The sequence below is a fragment of the Montipora foliosa genome, chromosome 6 (assembly GCF_036669935.1).
Source record: "Montipora foliosa isolate CH-2021 chromosome 6, ASM3666993v2, whole genome shotgun sequence".
NCBI classification, from domain to species: domain Eukaryota; kingdom Metazoa; phylum Cnidaria; class Anthozoa; order Scleractinia; family Acroporidae; genus Montipora; species Montipora foliosa.
This window is the reverse complement of record NC_090874.1, coordinates 19110743-19128242: the sequence shown is the minus strand read 5'-3', so window position 1 is coordinate 19128242 and position 17500 is coordinate 19110743. Positions and strand designations below refer to the sequence as shown.

The window sequence follows — 17500 nt, the reverse complement described above, 5'->3', positions numbered from 1 at the left end:
CGAATGCATAAATGGCGGCCAAAAAAAAATCTTCTGTTTACGTGCTAATTAGCCTCGTTTGCATGGACAAAATATAACAGAAACGTTGCTTGATAGCGAGGCTAGTGAGTCTCATCAGCACATGAGCAAAAGAATACATTTTTGGCCGCCATTTATGCATTCGGTCAATAACCGGAATTTTACGGTGTGCGGGTTCATCCTGTGACAAGCAGTAATTGACGATTCGGACGATGAAGAACAAACAACTCGCTCAATACGGTCGAAACCAAAAAAAAAAGCAAGCCGAGAAAAGCAAGGCATGAGTACTATGTCAAAAAGCTACGCTCAAAGCAAACACTAAATACTAATAACCAACCATTTAATACACCAACTCCAAAACTCTCTTCAAGTTCACAGCCGGATGGCTTCGCACGTCTATATATACTCTGAGAAGCTCTTAGACAGCGTTCCCAATATCTTGAGCCATAAATTTTCTTAATAGTTAGCGAAAAAATCTATTATAAATGGTACGTTTGTCATGTCGAGGTCTCTGTTATTGTTCATTCAAGCTAAACTGATTTTCTTTGGGTGATCGTGTATCCATTATTTCGTTAGTGCGTTTTGGCGTTTTTGCGTTCGTTTGTCGATCCGTTCCGAAACTGAGGTCCATTGCCGTATTTTTGTTTTACAAGGGTGAATAAACTGGCACAAGGACAGGTGGCATCACCAAAGGAATAAAATAATAATTCTGTAGAAAAAAATATGGATAAATTAAAAGAAACTGACGGTGCCCGTGTCTGCAATCTTTGATAAAAAGAACGGAAAACGTAACATGTTTAGGTTTTCGTACATAAGTTCGTTTAATTGGAGGAAATGAGGACTTTCAGTTCCTTTCATTTTATTCTGGTCAAGATTACGGATCATTTCTCCGAAAATTATACAATTGGATAGTACCGTTCTGTGGTATTCATTGTGGCTTCTTTCAACTTGCATTTTCTTTGTTTTTTCGTGTTGATGGAGGGTTAGTGGTCCATAATAGAGCTGTTATTGGCTACCTTCAGTTCTGTTTCCTAATGTGGTCTTCGTGTACTATTCATAAACAGCGTAAGGAAATAAATTTTTTATTGTCGTAGTTAGCTTGCGAATCGCTGTTTTGGATTTCGCTTCATTGAAATTGTTGTTGCTTAATGAAGCGAAGTTCGAGGGGTAAAGCATTTAGCTAGAACTTCTGATATCCCTCTAAGCGTTACAGTTTCGGTTTTACATTGTGTCGAAAGTTGTCCGTCTCCTTGTGTCTGATTGTGTGTAAGGAGAACTTTTTGACACTAGATGAAACCGTCATTGCTGCAGTAAAGTGACAGAGAAACCACGAAGATAAAAAGACAATTCGAAAAGAAAAAAAGTTATCTAGTTTCCGTATAGTTTGCCAACACCATGGATGTAGAAAAGGGAAGATTTTTAAATTTCACCCACCCCCAGAAAAGGCAAGACTTCAGTGGCAGACTCGACCAATTAAAGGTCTCTTTAAAAGACATCATTATACAAGACTTTAGCGTGAATGGAACTGTAAGAGTCCGAAATGTAGCTCATCATAAGGAAGTAACCGTTCGCTACACCTTCGATGGTTGGTCATCCTATAAAGAGGTCGTCGGGCAGTACATTGAGAAATCTCACACTGCATCTACGGATAATTTTGCGTTTGAAATCGCAATGCCTACAACCCTTCTCGAAGATTGCAAATTAGAGTTTGCCATATGCTACAGTGTACCCGGAGTGGAATTTTGGGACAATAACGACGGAGATAATTATCGAGTAATGTGCTACTCGTCATGCCTCACCGTAGCTCACAATTCGCCATCAAAAGTGTGGAAATACATTCTACATTATATCTTTTATATTTTAGAAAAAATAAGGTCAATGGGTTTTACTATTGACCATTGGATTGACCCAAGTTTTTGGACTGGCGAAGTAGATGAACAAAAACAGAGCTAAATGATTTTCCTGTCTTGCTGACCTTCCTAGGCTATATTTCCAGCCGTTTTAGGAGTGCTATTAACATCCTCCACGCAACGAACGCCTGGATCAGTGGTCCTCGTCCTTTGTCCGTGACGTAGCACCCGCTGCAATTGTATTTTGTATTCAGCCAATTGTATTTTGTACTTGGCAGGCAGGCGACTTCCTGATTGGTGGAATATACAATTGGCTGGACTAGTGATTCAGCCGTGGTGTGCTCGGAGGAACGCGGACGCACAAAACGACTGGTAAATTGAACCTATATCTTACTACGCTTCTTTTTTTATATTAGAACGTCTAATTGTGGTGCTGAGGGCGAGAGTTCTTATTTTGTTTGCGATTTGAGCGTGAAAACGTTCTTAACATATTCTTAAAGTTGTGTGGTTGTTCGACTACGGACAGAGTTGTTCATCAGTATATCATTCAATGAGAAAACCTCATTGTAATGTATTTAAAAAAAAAAACGTTTCTAAGTATTTGAGTTGATTGTCCTGTTACAATACAGTTTTCCATTTCTTTTACCTTTATTTGATACTACTCAGCCTGGGTATATGTTCTTAGAATTTTTGTTAATCTTGGACTGAACGTTCTTAAAATATGAATCGGCCGCCTGTTACTTAGTACGAAGATCCGTGTGTCACGTTCTCTCTCTTCTGCGGAATTATCTATTATCGTTAATTCGGTATTTTGGGGTTTTTTTTTTTTTTGGAGCATCCGCCATCATTAATTTCGAACACTGAAAGTTTGAGAGGCTTAATTTAAGGCAAATCAAAATAATTTTCTTTTATAAAGATAACCTATGTCTGCATGTGTACAGTACTCGTACCTGGGAATGTCACCGACTAACCTCGTTTGGGTTAACCTCGTTAATCGTTAACTCAGGAGAAGAAGTCTTTCTTAGCGGCTAGGAGGGCTAGAATAATAACTCTTTCGAAAAGAGGGCCTTGGCGAAGATGAAATGCCAACAAACTCTTACGGTTTTTGTAAGTGAGGAAGAGACTGTAGAGCGAGGGCCCAAATAGATTGAGTATACTGTTTTCATTTGCACCGCTGGACATAAGCCTTATTTTTTGAAGAGTCGCGCATATTCCCTATAGGACAAACTATCGTCTAGTATAAAGTTATTCAGTTTCGTGACGTCTCCAGCGGCCATGAGTTTTAACAGAGGCAAAGCACTTTTTTCGTACAAGAATAGAGTTACAAATCTTGTAGGGTTGTTTTGCAACATCAACATGGCTCAAAATGCATTTGGGATTGGCCAACATGGCTCAAATTCGTTCCGACTCTATAAATGTAGTAAAGGAACGACCAATATTGTTTGTAAAGGTTGGTTTTCACGTGGCGTTCGTGTTCCCGCTTGCTCAGTCCAGAACAAGTTATGCTTGTATTTAGGCGATACCGAAACTAGACAAACTAAAGACCGTTACTAATGGTACAAGAAATACAATATGTGATTCACACGTCGAGCAGAATTAGCTATCGTCACCAACATGGGATTGTTGGCGTTCGTTGTCATGTTCTCTGAATATGTTACGTTTATATAGTGACTTTCTGCTAAGTTATTTACTTTCACTTGTTTATTGTAATAATTTATTTCACTTCTAGTTTGCACTGAATGTATGTCATGTTAACCAGTGAATATTAAATTTACTCGGATATCTCATTTTGCCTCTAAAATAATTGTTGTTGCTCGATGCGATTATTGCCTGCGATCTAGAAGAACATCTGACAGTGTGAGTAACCGTAGAATACCCATCGACCCCAAAACCCTTCTAAAACAATTGCAGCTACGGACGTGACGAACTGTGGCTACGGGGCTACGTGGCTGCACAACTAAGTTCAAACAATAGCTAAGCTCCCATATCCACAAAACAGTCCAAAAAACACAAACAAATAACAAAAAACTTCCGGTTATTCCTATTTCTTGAAGAGCAAAGAAAAAGTGAGGCACTCACGCAGCCACGCGACCGTATAGCCACGTAGCCAAGGAGCAATGTAGTCGCGTAGCTATGTAGCCACGTAGCAACAGATTACGCGTTTGCACGTTAACAGCGTACTCGTTCAGTCACTGAGCGTTTTAGTAGCTTAAGCGGGTAGCCGGGTAGATGAAGTGTTACCTCGATTGGTTGGGTATTCTGCAATTAACTGTAGAATGCTCGATCATTCCAAAATAGCCTGTTAGCCACGTGGCCGCGTAGCCAAGTAGCTAAGTAGCCGCGTAGCTACGGAGCCCAGTAGCCGCGTGGCCATAGGTTAATTAACAGCGTACGTACTCGATCAGTCAGTCAGTCAATCACTTAGTTTTGCCGTGTAGAGGAAGCGTTCCTTCGAGTGGCCGGGTATTCTGCAGTTACTCCAGAAACCGTGATAGTGACACAGAGTCGCAAAGACAAAAGAGTTATCTAGTTTCCTTAGTTTACTGATTTACCAACACCATGGATGTCGGAAAAGGAAGATTTTCAAATTTCACCCAACCTGTGAAAAGACAAGACTTCAGTGACAGACTTGACCAATTAAAGGTCTCTTTAGAAGACATCATTATAAAAGACTTGAGCGTGAATGGAACGGTGAAAGTTAGAAATGTAGCTGATCATAAGGAAGTAACTGTTCGCTACACCTTCGATGGCTGGTCGTCCTCTAAAGATGTCGTCGCGCAGTTCGTTGACGAATCTCACACTGGATCTACGGACACTTTTGCGTTTGAAATCGCAATGCCTTCAACGCTGAGCGAAGATTGCGAACTAGAGTTTGCTGTTTGCTACAGTGCACCAGGAGTAGAATTTTGGGACAATAATGACGGAGATAATTATCGAGTGATGTGCTGCTCGTCATGCCCCGGGCCCACCGTTGCTCAAGATTCTCCGTCAAAAGTGTGGAAATACATTCTAAATTATATCTTTTATATTTTAGAAAAGATAAGGGTGGTGTAGTTTAGTGGCAACAGTGGATTGACCAAAGTTTTTGGTTTGAAGGAGCAGATGAACAAAAACGGAGATAAATGATTTGATTCCCTCTCTTGCTGATCAAATCGTATTTTCTTCTTGTTTTTGGGATTATCTATTATCGTTAACACGGAAGGTTTGATAGGCTTTATGGGAAATCAACATACTGTATTTCTTTTAGAGAGATAACCCATGTCTGATTACAGAAATAGTACTTGGGAATAGAGACCGTCAGCATCTGGTTTTTCATGCAGAACCACAAACCGCAAACGTTTGTAGTCTCAGGTTGCAAGAGTATCGAATTCTTTGTGCCGCCCTGTTGTTTTTCGTCCAGTCGAAGAACATCCATTTTAGCGCCTGAAAAACATGACTAATTCATTGCTTCAAGTTAACAAATCTAACTGGTACATTACAGGCAGGTATAAAAACCTATTTCTTGCCTTTAAACGTGAAGCTGTGCAATTTTTGATGGCGAAAAGCTTACTGCAAATCACTCACCGCTGAAAGCTCTTCCTGCCGTTCAAACGTGAACTCAAGACCGTGATCACGTGACATCCTCATGTTTGCCGCTAACTACGAAAACACCTGATGCTGAAGGTCTGCTAATGTTCACTGACTAACAACGTGACTACCACACTATTAGCTGCCAACAAGTCAAATATTTTAATCAATAATCAAGGATTAGTGTGGTGCATTCGATTCACGAAGCATTTGAAATTAGATGTATATTTTGTACTCTTTTCTAGTATTTGTTCAGTAATGAAGGTATCACACTATAAGTATTTTGACTGTGATCTTGTTGCTAATAATTTTATTAAAAACAATTAATTATGAAATACATGTGTTATAATGCAATATCAGTTTTGTAGGACATCAGTAAACGCCGTTGCTTTGCTGGAGTAGCCGAGTGGTAAATATTAGCCTCTTTAATGTTAACATAACGCAGTCTCTTAGTTACATGGAATATCACTTTTTTTTTCGTGGTGGATAGCGAGGCAGTGAGTATCCGACTTTATATAACGAGCTGAATTATGCACGCATTTTGATTGGTTCGCCCCTGTGATATGTTATAGCACAGACGCATAGCAAACGACTTATGACAAAATCAATGTTCTTTACAGTTTTATGGGATACAGTAAAAACCCAGATTTTTAAGAACCTGTAAGGCAGTTAGACCCCCTTTCATGTAAGAAGCTATTTTAGCCTTGAGTTTGAAGTCAAACGTTGAATTAACAAATTTATAAAAAAGGGTGTGAATCCGTTTAGGCTGAAGACATATATAGCCGGACATTTGTCATCCATTTTTTGTAAAGTCACAGCTCCGACCGGACCAACACTTTGAGGAGAAACTGCTGCCCCTTTGTTACATCCGAAGATGGTTAGATTTGTAAGTCTTCTCGGACTACAAACCGTAGGCCCCGTCTCATAACCCCTCCGGCAATGTTCATAAACTCTGTGGGACGTTAAAGATCCTACACACTACCATACTACAGAAAGAGCACGGCACGGATCTCAGGTGTTGTGGTCTGGTATGAATTCTGAAGGCCAAAACTGAGTTTACTACTGTTGAAACACGGTTAAAACAGACGGCCAATAAATGGAAGCATGTTATTAGTCCCAGAGGGAATAAACTCACTGTCTCCCGCACGGTAGTACGATACGCAACCAACCGGAGCCAACCCGGTTCGGTGGTCAAAGCTCTTGTAGGAACGTTTCACGACTCCAGCGTTTGGAATTGGCCGACGTGGCTCAAATTCGTCCCGACTCTAAATGTGGTGTAGGAACAACGTATATTGTTAGGAAAGGCTGGTTTCCCGGGGGAGGAGGGACTTCCTATATGAAGGGACGGGGATGGTCGTCGGAAATTTTAAATTAAACCCCTAAAGGAGACCAATCTGGGCTCTAAAAAGTATTAAATATATATTTTTCTATTTCTTCGCGTGCACCCCTAAACGAGACCTTCACGGCTACATATCGGCTTCATATGAACCCAAAATCCGAAATTTAATTACATCCCTATAAGCGAGACGACTAGCATCCCCACCTCTGTCATCCTTTCATATGCAAGTTCCCTTCTCAGCGCGATAAATAAGGGCATGTCTGTTGCTAAATGTCTTTCCTATTCAAGAAACGCGGACTGTATATTAAGGTAGGGGGCGGGCTTCAATCTCTTCCATCAAATACCCGAGGAACAGCAGAAGTCAGTCCCCCCGTGTGGAAAACGTTTTAGTCGACTTATTTTCCCACAAGACGACTAATTCCATTACGACTGATCTTATGTAAATATCGCCGAGTTTGCTGACATTTAATCTTTGCCATCGCTTAAGTGTTACACGATTCACCATGGTGTTTGGAAAATTCTTTGCCTTTTTTAGGAACCAAAAACAAAAGCTACTGCATCTACAAGTGTTTTAAGTGATAGAACAGATCACGGAACATGTACCTTAGGGATAATTTTCTTGATTAAGCTATTCAATAAGGCTATTTGTAGGGCTTCACCATGGTGAACCGATAGTTCTTAAAGTCTATGGTAGTATAATTACTTTACTTTAGAACACAGTGGTGAATCGTTGAGTTTCAGCGCTAAGAAGGCGACTGGTCGTTACAACAAATGATCTCTTTTAATAATGTAATTTTCTACAAAGTTAGCTTACTTTTGTGCATAGAACTCTTCAGATTATAGAAAAAGAAGGAAAAGGTTCCGTGTTCCTTCGACACCTTTGTGTAGTTATTTGAGATAAGGACTAAGAGGCAATGTACTTCACTATTCTTTCTCAGGAGCTCCAAGAGAAATAATATCACAATGAATAGCGAATCAATTTCATACAATGACCGGAAAAAGTCATTCTGCTATGTAAAAATCGCTAAACGTCGTCTTGATGGCCATCGGAGCAATTTTCACCCCCTTTTGTTTGAAATATGCAACACCACCCCTCCCCCCTTATTTTTGGCGTATAGTGCGATAGTTATTATTGTCTCTGAAAGTTTACATTTTGCGAGAAAAAATCTCACGCAGTTATCCACAGAATAGAAATACGGTAGTCGTATTTCTTTAATATTTTTATACGCTTCTCCTCATTTCTAATCACTGGGGCCATGGAAGTGAAATCCTATAGTCTGTAATCCGGTTTAGAAAGAGAAAGAATAGGCTGCGTAGCAGGCCCTTGGAAGGAGGGGCCACAAGAAAAAACGCGCGCGCGAGAAGGAGACACGCGACACGCGTGGGTATTGTTAGGGCATTGTTGTTTGGGCGTTGTTTTAATAGTTTAGTGCATTATCTTTTCAGTATTATGGGCCGGAGAAATGACCTTCCTGTCTCTGCCCACTTCAACTGAAGCCAATCACACTGCAGGACATGAAGGTTGCTGTATTGAAGGCAGGCCTAGCCAACCAGGAATACCGCAGAAAGCAGGATATGAGGTTGATTTTTAATATGGGACTGTGGGTCCTAGTGGACTTTTAATCGAGACTTTATTAGTTTCACTCTTCGCTTGGGCGCTGTCACATGCGGCACGCGTGCGAGTGTGCAATCGGGCTCGTGAATTTAACGAACTTTTTAACGATACATAGTCTTGTACCCTGAAGAAGGCAGCATTGCCGAAACGTCGGTAAAGACTCTCTTTTCACGACATGAAGCTAACGTTTTCATTCATACTCGGCTGCTTCGCGTGATAACAATAACGTGGAAGTCGAGGAAAAAAATCAAAAAAAAAAAGTGCGCTTTATTTGAGTGTCAATTCATTTAGCACGAAAATACTAGCTGAGGACACTATTTTTACGTCTCCAACTGGAGACAGGACCTCCATTTTATGTGGTCATCCGACTCCATGCGAAGCCGTCTAGTCACTTGCAGTGCAAAGGGAGTACCGGAAGTCCCACTGTCTCAGCCAGACTGGCCAGGAAAGGGTACGTGGTGCAATAGAATAACAATTAATGACAATTTTCCTTCTCTTCCAATTATTTTAGCTAGCAAAGGTGTCGTTGTATTTTTATTTTTCACATTCAAGTCTTTTCGATACGTAGCTAAATGTATTTTATTTGAAAATTGAGGAATCCAGTTATTCTGCCTGAGCGCGACTGTTGTGTTGGAATCGCCAGGCACGCCGCAAGTCCACCCGCGCTCGTCTAAATTTGACGGGACCAATCAAAAACACGTTTTTTTTTTCCTGAAACCAATCAGAGACAGTCTTGTTCCAGGGTTCCCCAGAGCTCTTCCCTCCCTGGTCGTCATGCGCAGAAGAGCTCAGGGGTCGAGATTGTGAACGACATGTGTCGCCGGTGCCGTTTCTGTTCATACTATACGTACCCGATAGCTTTTCGTAGCTCTACGAAAAGCCATCCGGCCGGTACAGTGTGAACATAGCCTAACGCCAGTATAAAACGAATTTTGAGCACCAACATTCAAGGCCAGTAGACTATGAGTAGTCCCCCATTTTCGCGTGGGGTGATTTTCACGCGCGCTCGCGTTTAGCACGCTCTACTATCTCCGAGAAAAAATGGGGGACTACTACTCTACAAGGCAAGGTTTAAGAGAATCAAGTACCGCAACAAACTCGACAAGGACGAACGTCATGACGCTCCGTCTCGCCGATTTAACGGGAAAATAGGGGACTATGAACAGGCCTGTGGCCCGTTTCTCGAAAGTCCCGAAAACTTTTCGGGCCCGAAAAGCCATTTGTGAAACTGGCAACCGCTTGTTTTGGAAAGCCGATCTTTTGACATGTTTTCAAGGTAACAAATAGAAAAATTACTGTGAAGTTTGACGACTTAAATCCTCTCCGTTCTTGAGATACAAAGGGAATTGTGACACCCGAAAATGGCCCGTAAAGTTTCGGGACGTTCGAGAAACGGGGCCCTGGAAGGGTATTTTCGGGATTCGGATTTGAAAGTCCCACTGTCTCAGCCAGATGCCAGGAAAGAAATAGCATAAGTAATAGCATAACAGTTAATGTAAAAAAAAAAAAAAACGCCTGATCGCGGGTTACCTTAAGACATTGATGGCTTTGCTGTCGTTCCATAACGAGCCAGACGCCCTTAACAACCAAAACAGTACCTCGGTATCCCGCGGAGATAGGAGGCAATATGCCTCGTATCTCAGAGGGGTGCCCAGTTGCTTGTAGCATTCCAATGTAATTGAATCCCTCAGGATTATATAATTAATAACTCTTTCACTGACACTTACAAGGTAAAAGGTGTTTTAATCCTCTAGCTTGAAATATTTTTTTGTCAGATTTTAATTAAAATTCTACTTTCAAACATGACGTTGATGCACGAGGACAATGCGATTTACCGTGGGATAGTGACGATCCTTTAACAGAAGTTGGAATTATTTGGTCGAATATTTAAGACAAACATTTCGGCTAAAAAAGGACGACTTGCAACATAACAGATGCGATCACACTGTGATCCCATAAAAGCGATTTTTGTGTTCCAGGACATAATGCGGTATTGAAGTTAAGATTTGCTTATGGAAGGTGTCTACCGTAGGACGTCACGATCGTTGGAAATTAAGTCAATCATCACTTTGCTTGGGACTGAAGTGCAAACGAGGGAAAATGTTACACAAAAACATTATTTCTGGCAATGTTTCCCTTTTTGCCCGCTTCAAGAAACATCGCAAGTACGGAAAAGTTTCGTCCTTTGAGGGGCAAATAATCTTTAAAAAAGATTTACAAGTGATTGAAGTGAAATATATAAATGTCCATTACGAAAATGTTTTGCTCACGCTACAATAGTTCACACAGCGAGCGAGAAATTAATATTCCAGCACTCAATGCTAAATGATCATGAAAGTGTAATCATCACGTTAAGATATAACCTTAAACTTGAAGGGACTTGTTACGTTCCATACCTTATAAACGTATTAACCTCGGCAAGTTCTGAAAACTATCAGTACAGTCACGTAAATTATTAACATGACAGGGGAGTCTTGCCGTAATTTTAGGAGAAAGGCATTGAAAGGGTCAGTTTATCCAAATTTCTATGGTATATAATGCTTATCTAATTATTTGGGGAAGGGAAAAAGATTATGGCACTGATAAGATACTGCGATGTTGCTCAAAAAGATGGCAACTAATAAAATAATAAATAATCCTTTCAGAGACAGTCAATAATACCTTTACCCATCGAAAGAACGGAAACATGCAACACTTCCAATTATGGTTTTTTATTATAACCTACAGATAAATAATATTCCAAGCTTAATAACATGATTAATTATCAATACTGAATTTCTCGAACAAAAGATACGCGAATGTAGCATTTTATGCTCATTTTAATTCAGGGATAGCCAGCCAAGATAAAACCTCTTCCCAGGTTCAAGACCTCAACTGATTTACAGTAACACATTAAATGCTCGAGGGATTCCTCTTCAGTTTTACATAAGAAACGATAGCGATTCTGCAATTCTAAATTTCTAGGTTTACTATTTCTAGAAAACATGCGGATCGGCAATTTGTATTCAAAACCTCTTAAATTTGTGTCCTAAGTTACTGAAGGAAAGTGAACAGATTTTCAAGTTCCAGTCGACAGAGAGAACTGGGTCTTCATTTTTTAAATTTGGTCTGGGAGGACGGAGGAAACTTGCAGAAACTTGCAAATCTTGAGGAAACGGATGCTGCGTTGCGAAACGTACACGCAACCGTAAAGAAAACAAAACAAGAAACAAAAACAAAATAAGAAAGAATTTTGCGCAATTAATTATTGTGACGATAAAAGTAATTTCATTATGTTCTTCCTATGAACAGTCATTTCGTTGAAAGTCCATGAGGGTCGAAAAGGTAGGCCTGACATAATAAAGTCTTTGACCGACAAAATAACTCCAACACCACAGCTACCACTTCCGATAACTTGTCCACCACCTGGTTGTCTCGGCATTCCGAATCGTTTAAATGTCTTCAACATAAGCCAGTGCCTTAAGGAAAAATGATCACACCCAGGGAACACAAAATGAAGCTCTCTTACGATCTGAAGGACACAGGACATGTTTGAAAAGGTCCACCGAAGTCCGTCGTCAAAGTACACCTCCTTGAGTCGAACATCAATTACCAAAAGTCCCCAGTGTGTGCCACTCAAGTTAACAGGAACGAGAACCAAGCTAAGTTTTTCAGGGTTGACTTCAACCAGCCTCTCTTTAAAACACTCGTGGATGAATTTCTTATCACCAGTATCGAGCCAGGTCATGGTATGAGCTGGGAGGCACAGCACACCTTCTTTGCAAGTAGATTGCCGATGTAATCTTGCAATCGTTGTGTCAATAACAGAGTCGTCAATATATCTCTCCAAACAAAGATTACTGAATGCCCTTACAGTCACGGAACATTTGCCCTCTGAGGCGACCAAATAGTTAAGAGGACATTTCTTCAAGACGTGAAGGCATTTCTCTCTTGTTTCATTGTCCAAGTCGTCGGGAGACTGCATCAACCACTTTTCTTCTTCTTTAACACTGAGCTGCATTTCAGCAATTTCCCGTAACCATTCAAGGTGTCCTAGACCGGTTCTGGAGAAAATTCCCAGTTGACCAATGGCGATACCTGTTGCTTCATCTTCAATATCAAGATCTATTGGCTTCCCACTCTCATCACTGAACTTCTTTTCTTGTCTTATGAGATTCACTGCTGCATGGACAACGGATGCTGGTGGACGGGTTTTGAGCTCTGTTACGTCAGTAAAAACGAAATCACCAGGAACTCTCATCAGCGTGTTTTGTTGTGCGGTGATACTGCGATCGACAGGGGGGAGGGGATTTGTCAAAATTATCTCTCTTGGACACGTAGAAGAGAACACACGAGAAAATGATGGTAAGCTACTGGAATGTAGCATGACGTTCTCAGAATCAGAGGGAATCGATAGTGGGAACTGACGCGGCTTTGTTCCTTGCATAGTATTGGCTGCCAGGGGTGGCGAAGAGGCTAACCTCCTCATATCTGATGGCGGTAAAATGGTGGCGGATAATGCCGACGCCAGAAAATCACTCGAGTCTGATGGCAGTGTACTAGCTGACGGAATTTGTCCACGGAATTTTTTTCTGCTGGCGCCAGAAAAGCCCCTAATTCCAGGCGTTCAGATAGTGTGGGACGGTGCAAAGAAAAGCGAGCGAAAAAATAAGAGGTGCTGAGGGCAGGAAGAGAGGGGGAAGAAACCCTCCTCTCTCCCTTTTTCTTTCTTCCGCTTTTTTTTTCCTTTTGCTCTCTTTGCACCACTCTCCATCGTCTGAACACTTGGAACAGGCTAGCGCCAGAACTAACGCAGCCATCCACAAATAATTTTTTTTATTCTGCTACACAAAGAGCTGTAGAGATTCCAGAATCAGTTAAAAACCCGACCGAGGTTGTTTAAAACCTTCAATGAGAGCACGAGTTGTGTATGAGTTTGACATACTTATCTAGGGAGCCCGGGATGCTAACTGTTCGATAGTCAGGCTAGAGATGTCAGTACGCACACGTACAGGACGACCCTGGTGCTCTTCCGTCGAATATTGAGATATAAAAAGCGATTTGTTTTATGGAATGGCCTTGGCATCTTAGGGGGCAATCTAAATCGACTTACATTTGTTAGCTTTTGTAGCAAAATTAGTCTTTTTTTAAAGTATGTTTTTTGGAAAGAAAAAAAAAAGGGGGATCCGGGAATTTCAGAAGCGGTGATATAAACAAGTGCGGGGCAATTCGGGATCACGACCTCCCTCGGCCTTCCAGACCCTGTATGAACAGTTAAATTTTATCAACTTTGAACGATGAAATACATATCATTTCCTTCGCAGTGTCAGTTCCGTTTGGCCGTGCTCGCATTATCGGGACCTACTATGCATATGAAAAAAGAAAAAAAATCATAAATAGTTGAAAAATGAAAGCATTCTTCTTCAAATAGGAACGTTATAATAGAGTTTTTAACATGGATAAAGCAATTTGATTATAACAAATTAGAGATGAGAAGATTCCTAATCCTATAATCCCACTGAACATAAAATTTTTCCACCCCAAAAATCCGAAAATGTGCGACCCCGAGATTCTAGTAAGTCTATTGAAAATGCAACCCCATTACGGTCAATCCAGTGGTGAAAATGTGACCCTATCCAGCGGCACATCCCCAGTAGCCTCTTATAAGGAAGTACCCCCCGCCCCCCACTCCGGGCTGTATAGAGCGTCTGCGAATAACGGCACAATATCGTGTTCGAATCCCGCAGAGTCGCAAGGACATGTGTCGGCGTTTTTGATTGGCTAGTTTCTTACGCAGTTTGCGATTAGTCCAATTTGAAATAAAGTATTGACAGGTCAAATATGACTCATAGCTCGTGACAAGAGAGAATGAGCTCGTGATACTGTGATTTGTGACCTTAGTTAAGAGTCAAGTTGAACAACGGGGGTTTTTGTGCTTTCTCTCTTATAACGTAGACTATGTAGTGCATGGACTATTCTAAACTTAAACTGAGCAAACCTTATTATTGGCGCTTTAAGTCCACGAGGTTTGTTAGTTTCCTGGGTGTCCTCCGAAATGCCTGGACGTGAATAGCTACGTGCAGTAGTGTGTGTAGTTTTTTTATGTCGATCTGTGAATATCATGCAGTTGCTGATTTGTTTTGACGCAAGAACTGTCGGCTAGATTGCATTTTGCAGAATACGCGGCCATACATCTGCAGCGATTGGACTAAAAACGCTGGAGAGCCAGCCGGTAAATTTACAAACACATTTTGGCCTTGAAGGAATTCTCTCAAAACATTGTTTTTTTGGCCAGAAAAAGGCTTTCAAGTTCGAACTGCTCATTTTGACATGTCACTGCGCCCAACCGTCACGCACACGTAAGAATTGGGCCAATCGTGAGGCGCGTAAGAAACCTGCCTATCAGAAACGCTCACATATATCTTTGCGACCCTGCTGGAAAGGGTCTATACAAAGGGTTTAGACAATGCGTGGGCCGGCTGCAACGCAGGCTAATCCTGCTGTAATCACACGGGCACAGAGGAACTTTGTTGTATTGACAGTCATGAAATGCAGAACGAGACGTTGACGTTGCAAAAAATAATACAGCGATAACTCTCTCCGCCACTGAAGCTTCCTTTCCTTTTTTCCCTCTAGCTCCCATCGTTCCCCACGCGGTACCTTTTTCTTTTTCTCCAAGCGAAGGAGAAAGCAGTGATAGAGTCAAAGTTCTCCTTGAGACCACTCTCGTAAGCGACCAGCTCTAGTTATGCACCTATCAATGTAAAGTCGGCGGGGGGGCAGGGTATGGGGTGGGGATTTGATTGTCTTTGTTGGCCCTGGGGTAGGGCATTTGACTGATCCTGTTCTCCCAGGGGAGGGGATATTTGAATCTTTCTTCGCCCGACGTCGAGATATTTGACTGCCGACTCGGACAAAAAAGACTGAGGCCGAACATATGTTTCCCGCTTTCACGCTTCACGCATGCGCCGTACTGTTTGAAAAGATCAGTAAATCATGGAGGCCTATGAGAACAAGCGAAGGCTGAGTGGATTTCACTGTTTTGTCTTCAAATTTCGTTTGTTTTAGCAAAGAAGGAAGTAAAGAGAAACCAAGTCGATTTTTGCAAGTACAATTGATTAGTGTATGGCTTTTCCGCTACATTCACTGTAAACTGATAAAACTGACTTTCTTTGTACCTTTTACTAAGAACGGTATATTTAAACTTACAAAATGTGGACTTTCTTCTAAAGGTTTATGTATTCTACGCAGTGTAACACGGATTATGGTTAAAACGTATAATTGCAGCTGTAATAGGAACATGTATCTTTGGTGATGCACCAACGTTTATAAAAGATTGCAGAGTTTTATTTAGAGATACTTTTATTGTGCCTTTCTTAGGTTCTGCCTTTGGATTGACAGCAATGTGCAGCCCGGGGTGGGGAAATTTGGTTGCATTTGACTGGAATGATTTGCCCGTGGACAGGGAATTTGATTGAAAATTTTTGAAAAAAGTCAAATCCACCCTATGCCCTGCTTCCCCCCCGCCGGCATTACATTGATAGGTGCATTACGACCACCTTTGTAGAATCCCAATCTCGTACCCAGAGTCCTCGGGCTTTTTGGCCAGCGGGTGAGCGCCCGGAGAGACTCTGGGATAATCGATTTGAACTATATTTTTGATTGGCCGATTGCGTAGCAATGGCAGTCCGACAGGAAGTCGGTAAGTAATTCGGAAGCCCCAGAATTTGGAGGGACATTCAAAATCTAAAACTAGTTTCAGTGCTGTTTGAATTTTTCTACCTCAGAAATATATAAATCACAAAAATAATAAAACGACGAGGTTTGAACTATGTCTTATACCGCACGGGAATTTTCTCACGCTGCTAAAAAGTGATTATTGTTGCTGTTGCAAAAGTACCGTGGGAAACATTACATCAGTCTCTTTGAGGCGAAATCCGTGGAATAAGGTCTTGTCAAAGCCATTCAGAATTACGGAAACATCAAATTGTAGAAGAAGAGGACATTTGCGTCGTTTCCACAAAAAAATTGTCGATCGTGTTGCTTGCACGATGGCATTTTCATTGCATTCTGAACGATGGAATGTACGCTGAAACACCAAAAATACACTCACCGAAAGTGTCAGAGGTTTCATCTTCACCTGCTCTTACAGCAAGCCAATGATCATTTCTCCAGTTTCTTTGTGTGTAAAGCTAAAATTCTTGTTTCTCGAACACTTTCAACCCGCCATTTTTACTGTTAACGGTTTTCTCTTTTCTGCTTCGGCAGGTTAGTTTTTGCAGGTTGCAGGTTGCAGGTTGCAGGTTTGAAATTTACTGTGACTGTTACATGAATAGCTAACCTTAGGCCTAATTAGGCCTAAAGAAACGTTTTTAGGCCTAAGGAGGCCTAAAGAAACGTTTTTAGGCCTAATTAGGCCTAAGGTTAGCTATTCATGTAACAGTCACAGTAAATTTCAACCTGCAACCTGCAAAACTAACCTGCCGTTTCTGCTTCCGTTTAAACTCAACCATACGTCATAAGACCGGAACCCACGTTTTCTGGGAAAATGGAGTCGATTATCCCAGAGTTTCTCCGGGCGCTCACCCGCTGGCCAAAAAGCCCGAGGACTCTGGGTACGAGATTGGTAGAACCCCGTTTGAGCTGTGACGACTTTTAAGTTTAAAAACTTTGTAATGAAAAGCTTTCGTACGCGGCCGCGACAAATTCTGGGATTACGCAACTGCACTAGTTTCCTCTGTTTTACGATTTCTGAAGTGATCGCTTGAGCCGTCTCCTCATCAGATTTAGCGGGGACTGGGTAAGAGGTAGGATCCGCTGATCAGCGTGCGTGCGGCTGCATCCCTCAGTGCTTCCGCCTTTTTCCAAAGGAAGCATTCGAATGATATTGTTAAACTAAAAATGCTACCTAGATTTCTCCTAAAAAACGAAATCGGCGGTGGGAGCTTCGGAAAGGTCTATAAAGAGTCGTGGAACGGTGAGCTCGTTGCAGTAAAAATACTTCGAGATGGACTTTTCGACTCAAATGATACCCACGGCCATGTTCAAAAATTTCACGACGAGTGCAAAATTCTACAACGACTCCGTCACAAGAACGTAGTCCAACTGAAGGAGTTTATCATCACACACACT

The 17500-nt window shown here is 41.5% G+C and overlaps 2 protein-coding genes and 1 pseudogene across 2 annotated transcripts in view; 2 read left to right on the top strand and 1 right to left on the bottom strand.

Moving 5' to 3' along the window:
- Positions 1-3865, bottom strand: part of LOC138006905 (zinc finger protein 862-like) — an 11134-nt pseudogene extending 7269 nt beyond the window's left edge.
- A 562-nt stretch (positions 3866-4427) lies between these two features.
- Positions 4428-4922, top strand: LOC138005133 (protein phosphatase 1 regulatory subunit 3B-like). The gene has a single exon (XM_068851406.1). The coding sequence runs from the start codon at positions 4428-4430 to the stop codon at positions 4920-4922; it is 495 nt and encodes a 164-aa protein (XP_068707507.1).
- Positions 4923-17145: 12223 nt separating this feature from the next.
- The window catches only part of LOC138008797 (uncharacterized), a 3599-nt gene continuing 3244 nt past the window's right edge, over positions 17146-17500 (top strand). The window contains exon 1 of the mRNA XM_068856097.1: positions 17146-17500. This exon is cut by the window's right edge and continues 439 nt beyond it. Within this exon, the coding sequence (XP_068712198.1) occupies positions 17270-17500 (231 nt within the window). The 5' untranslated portion in view covers positions 17146-17269.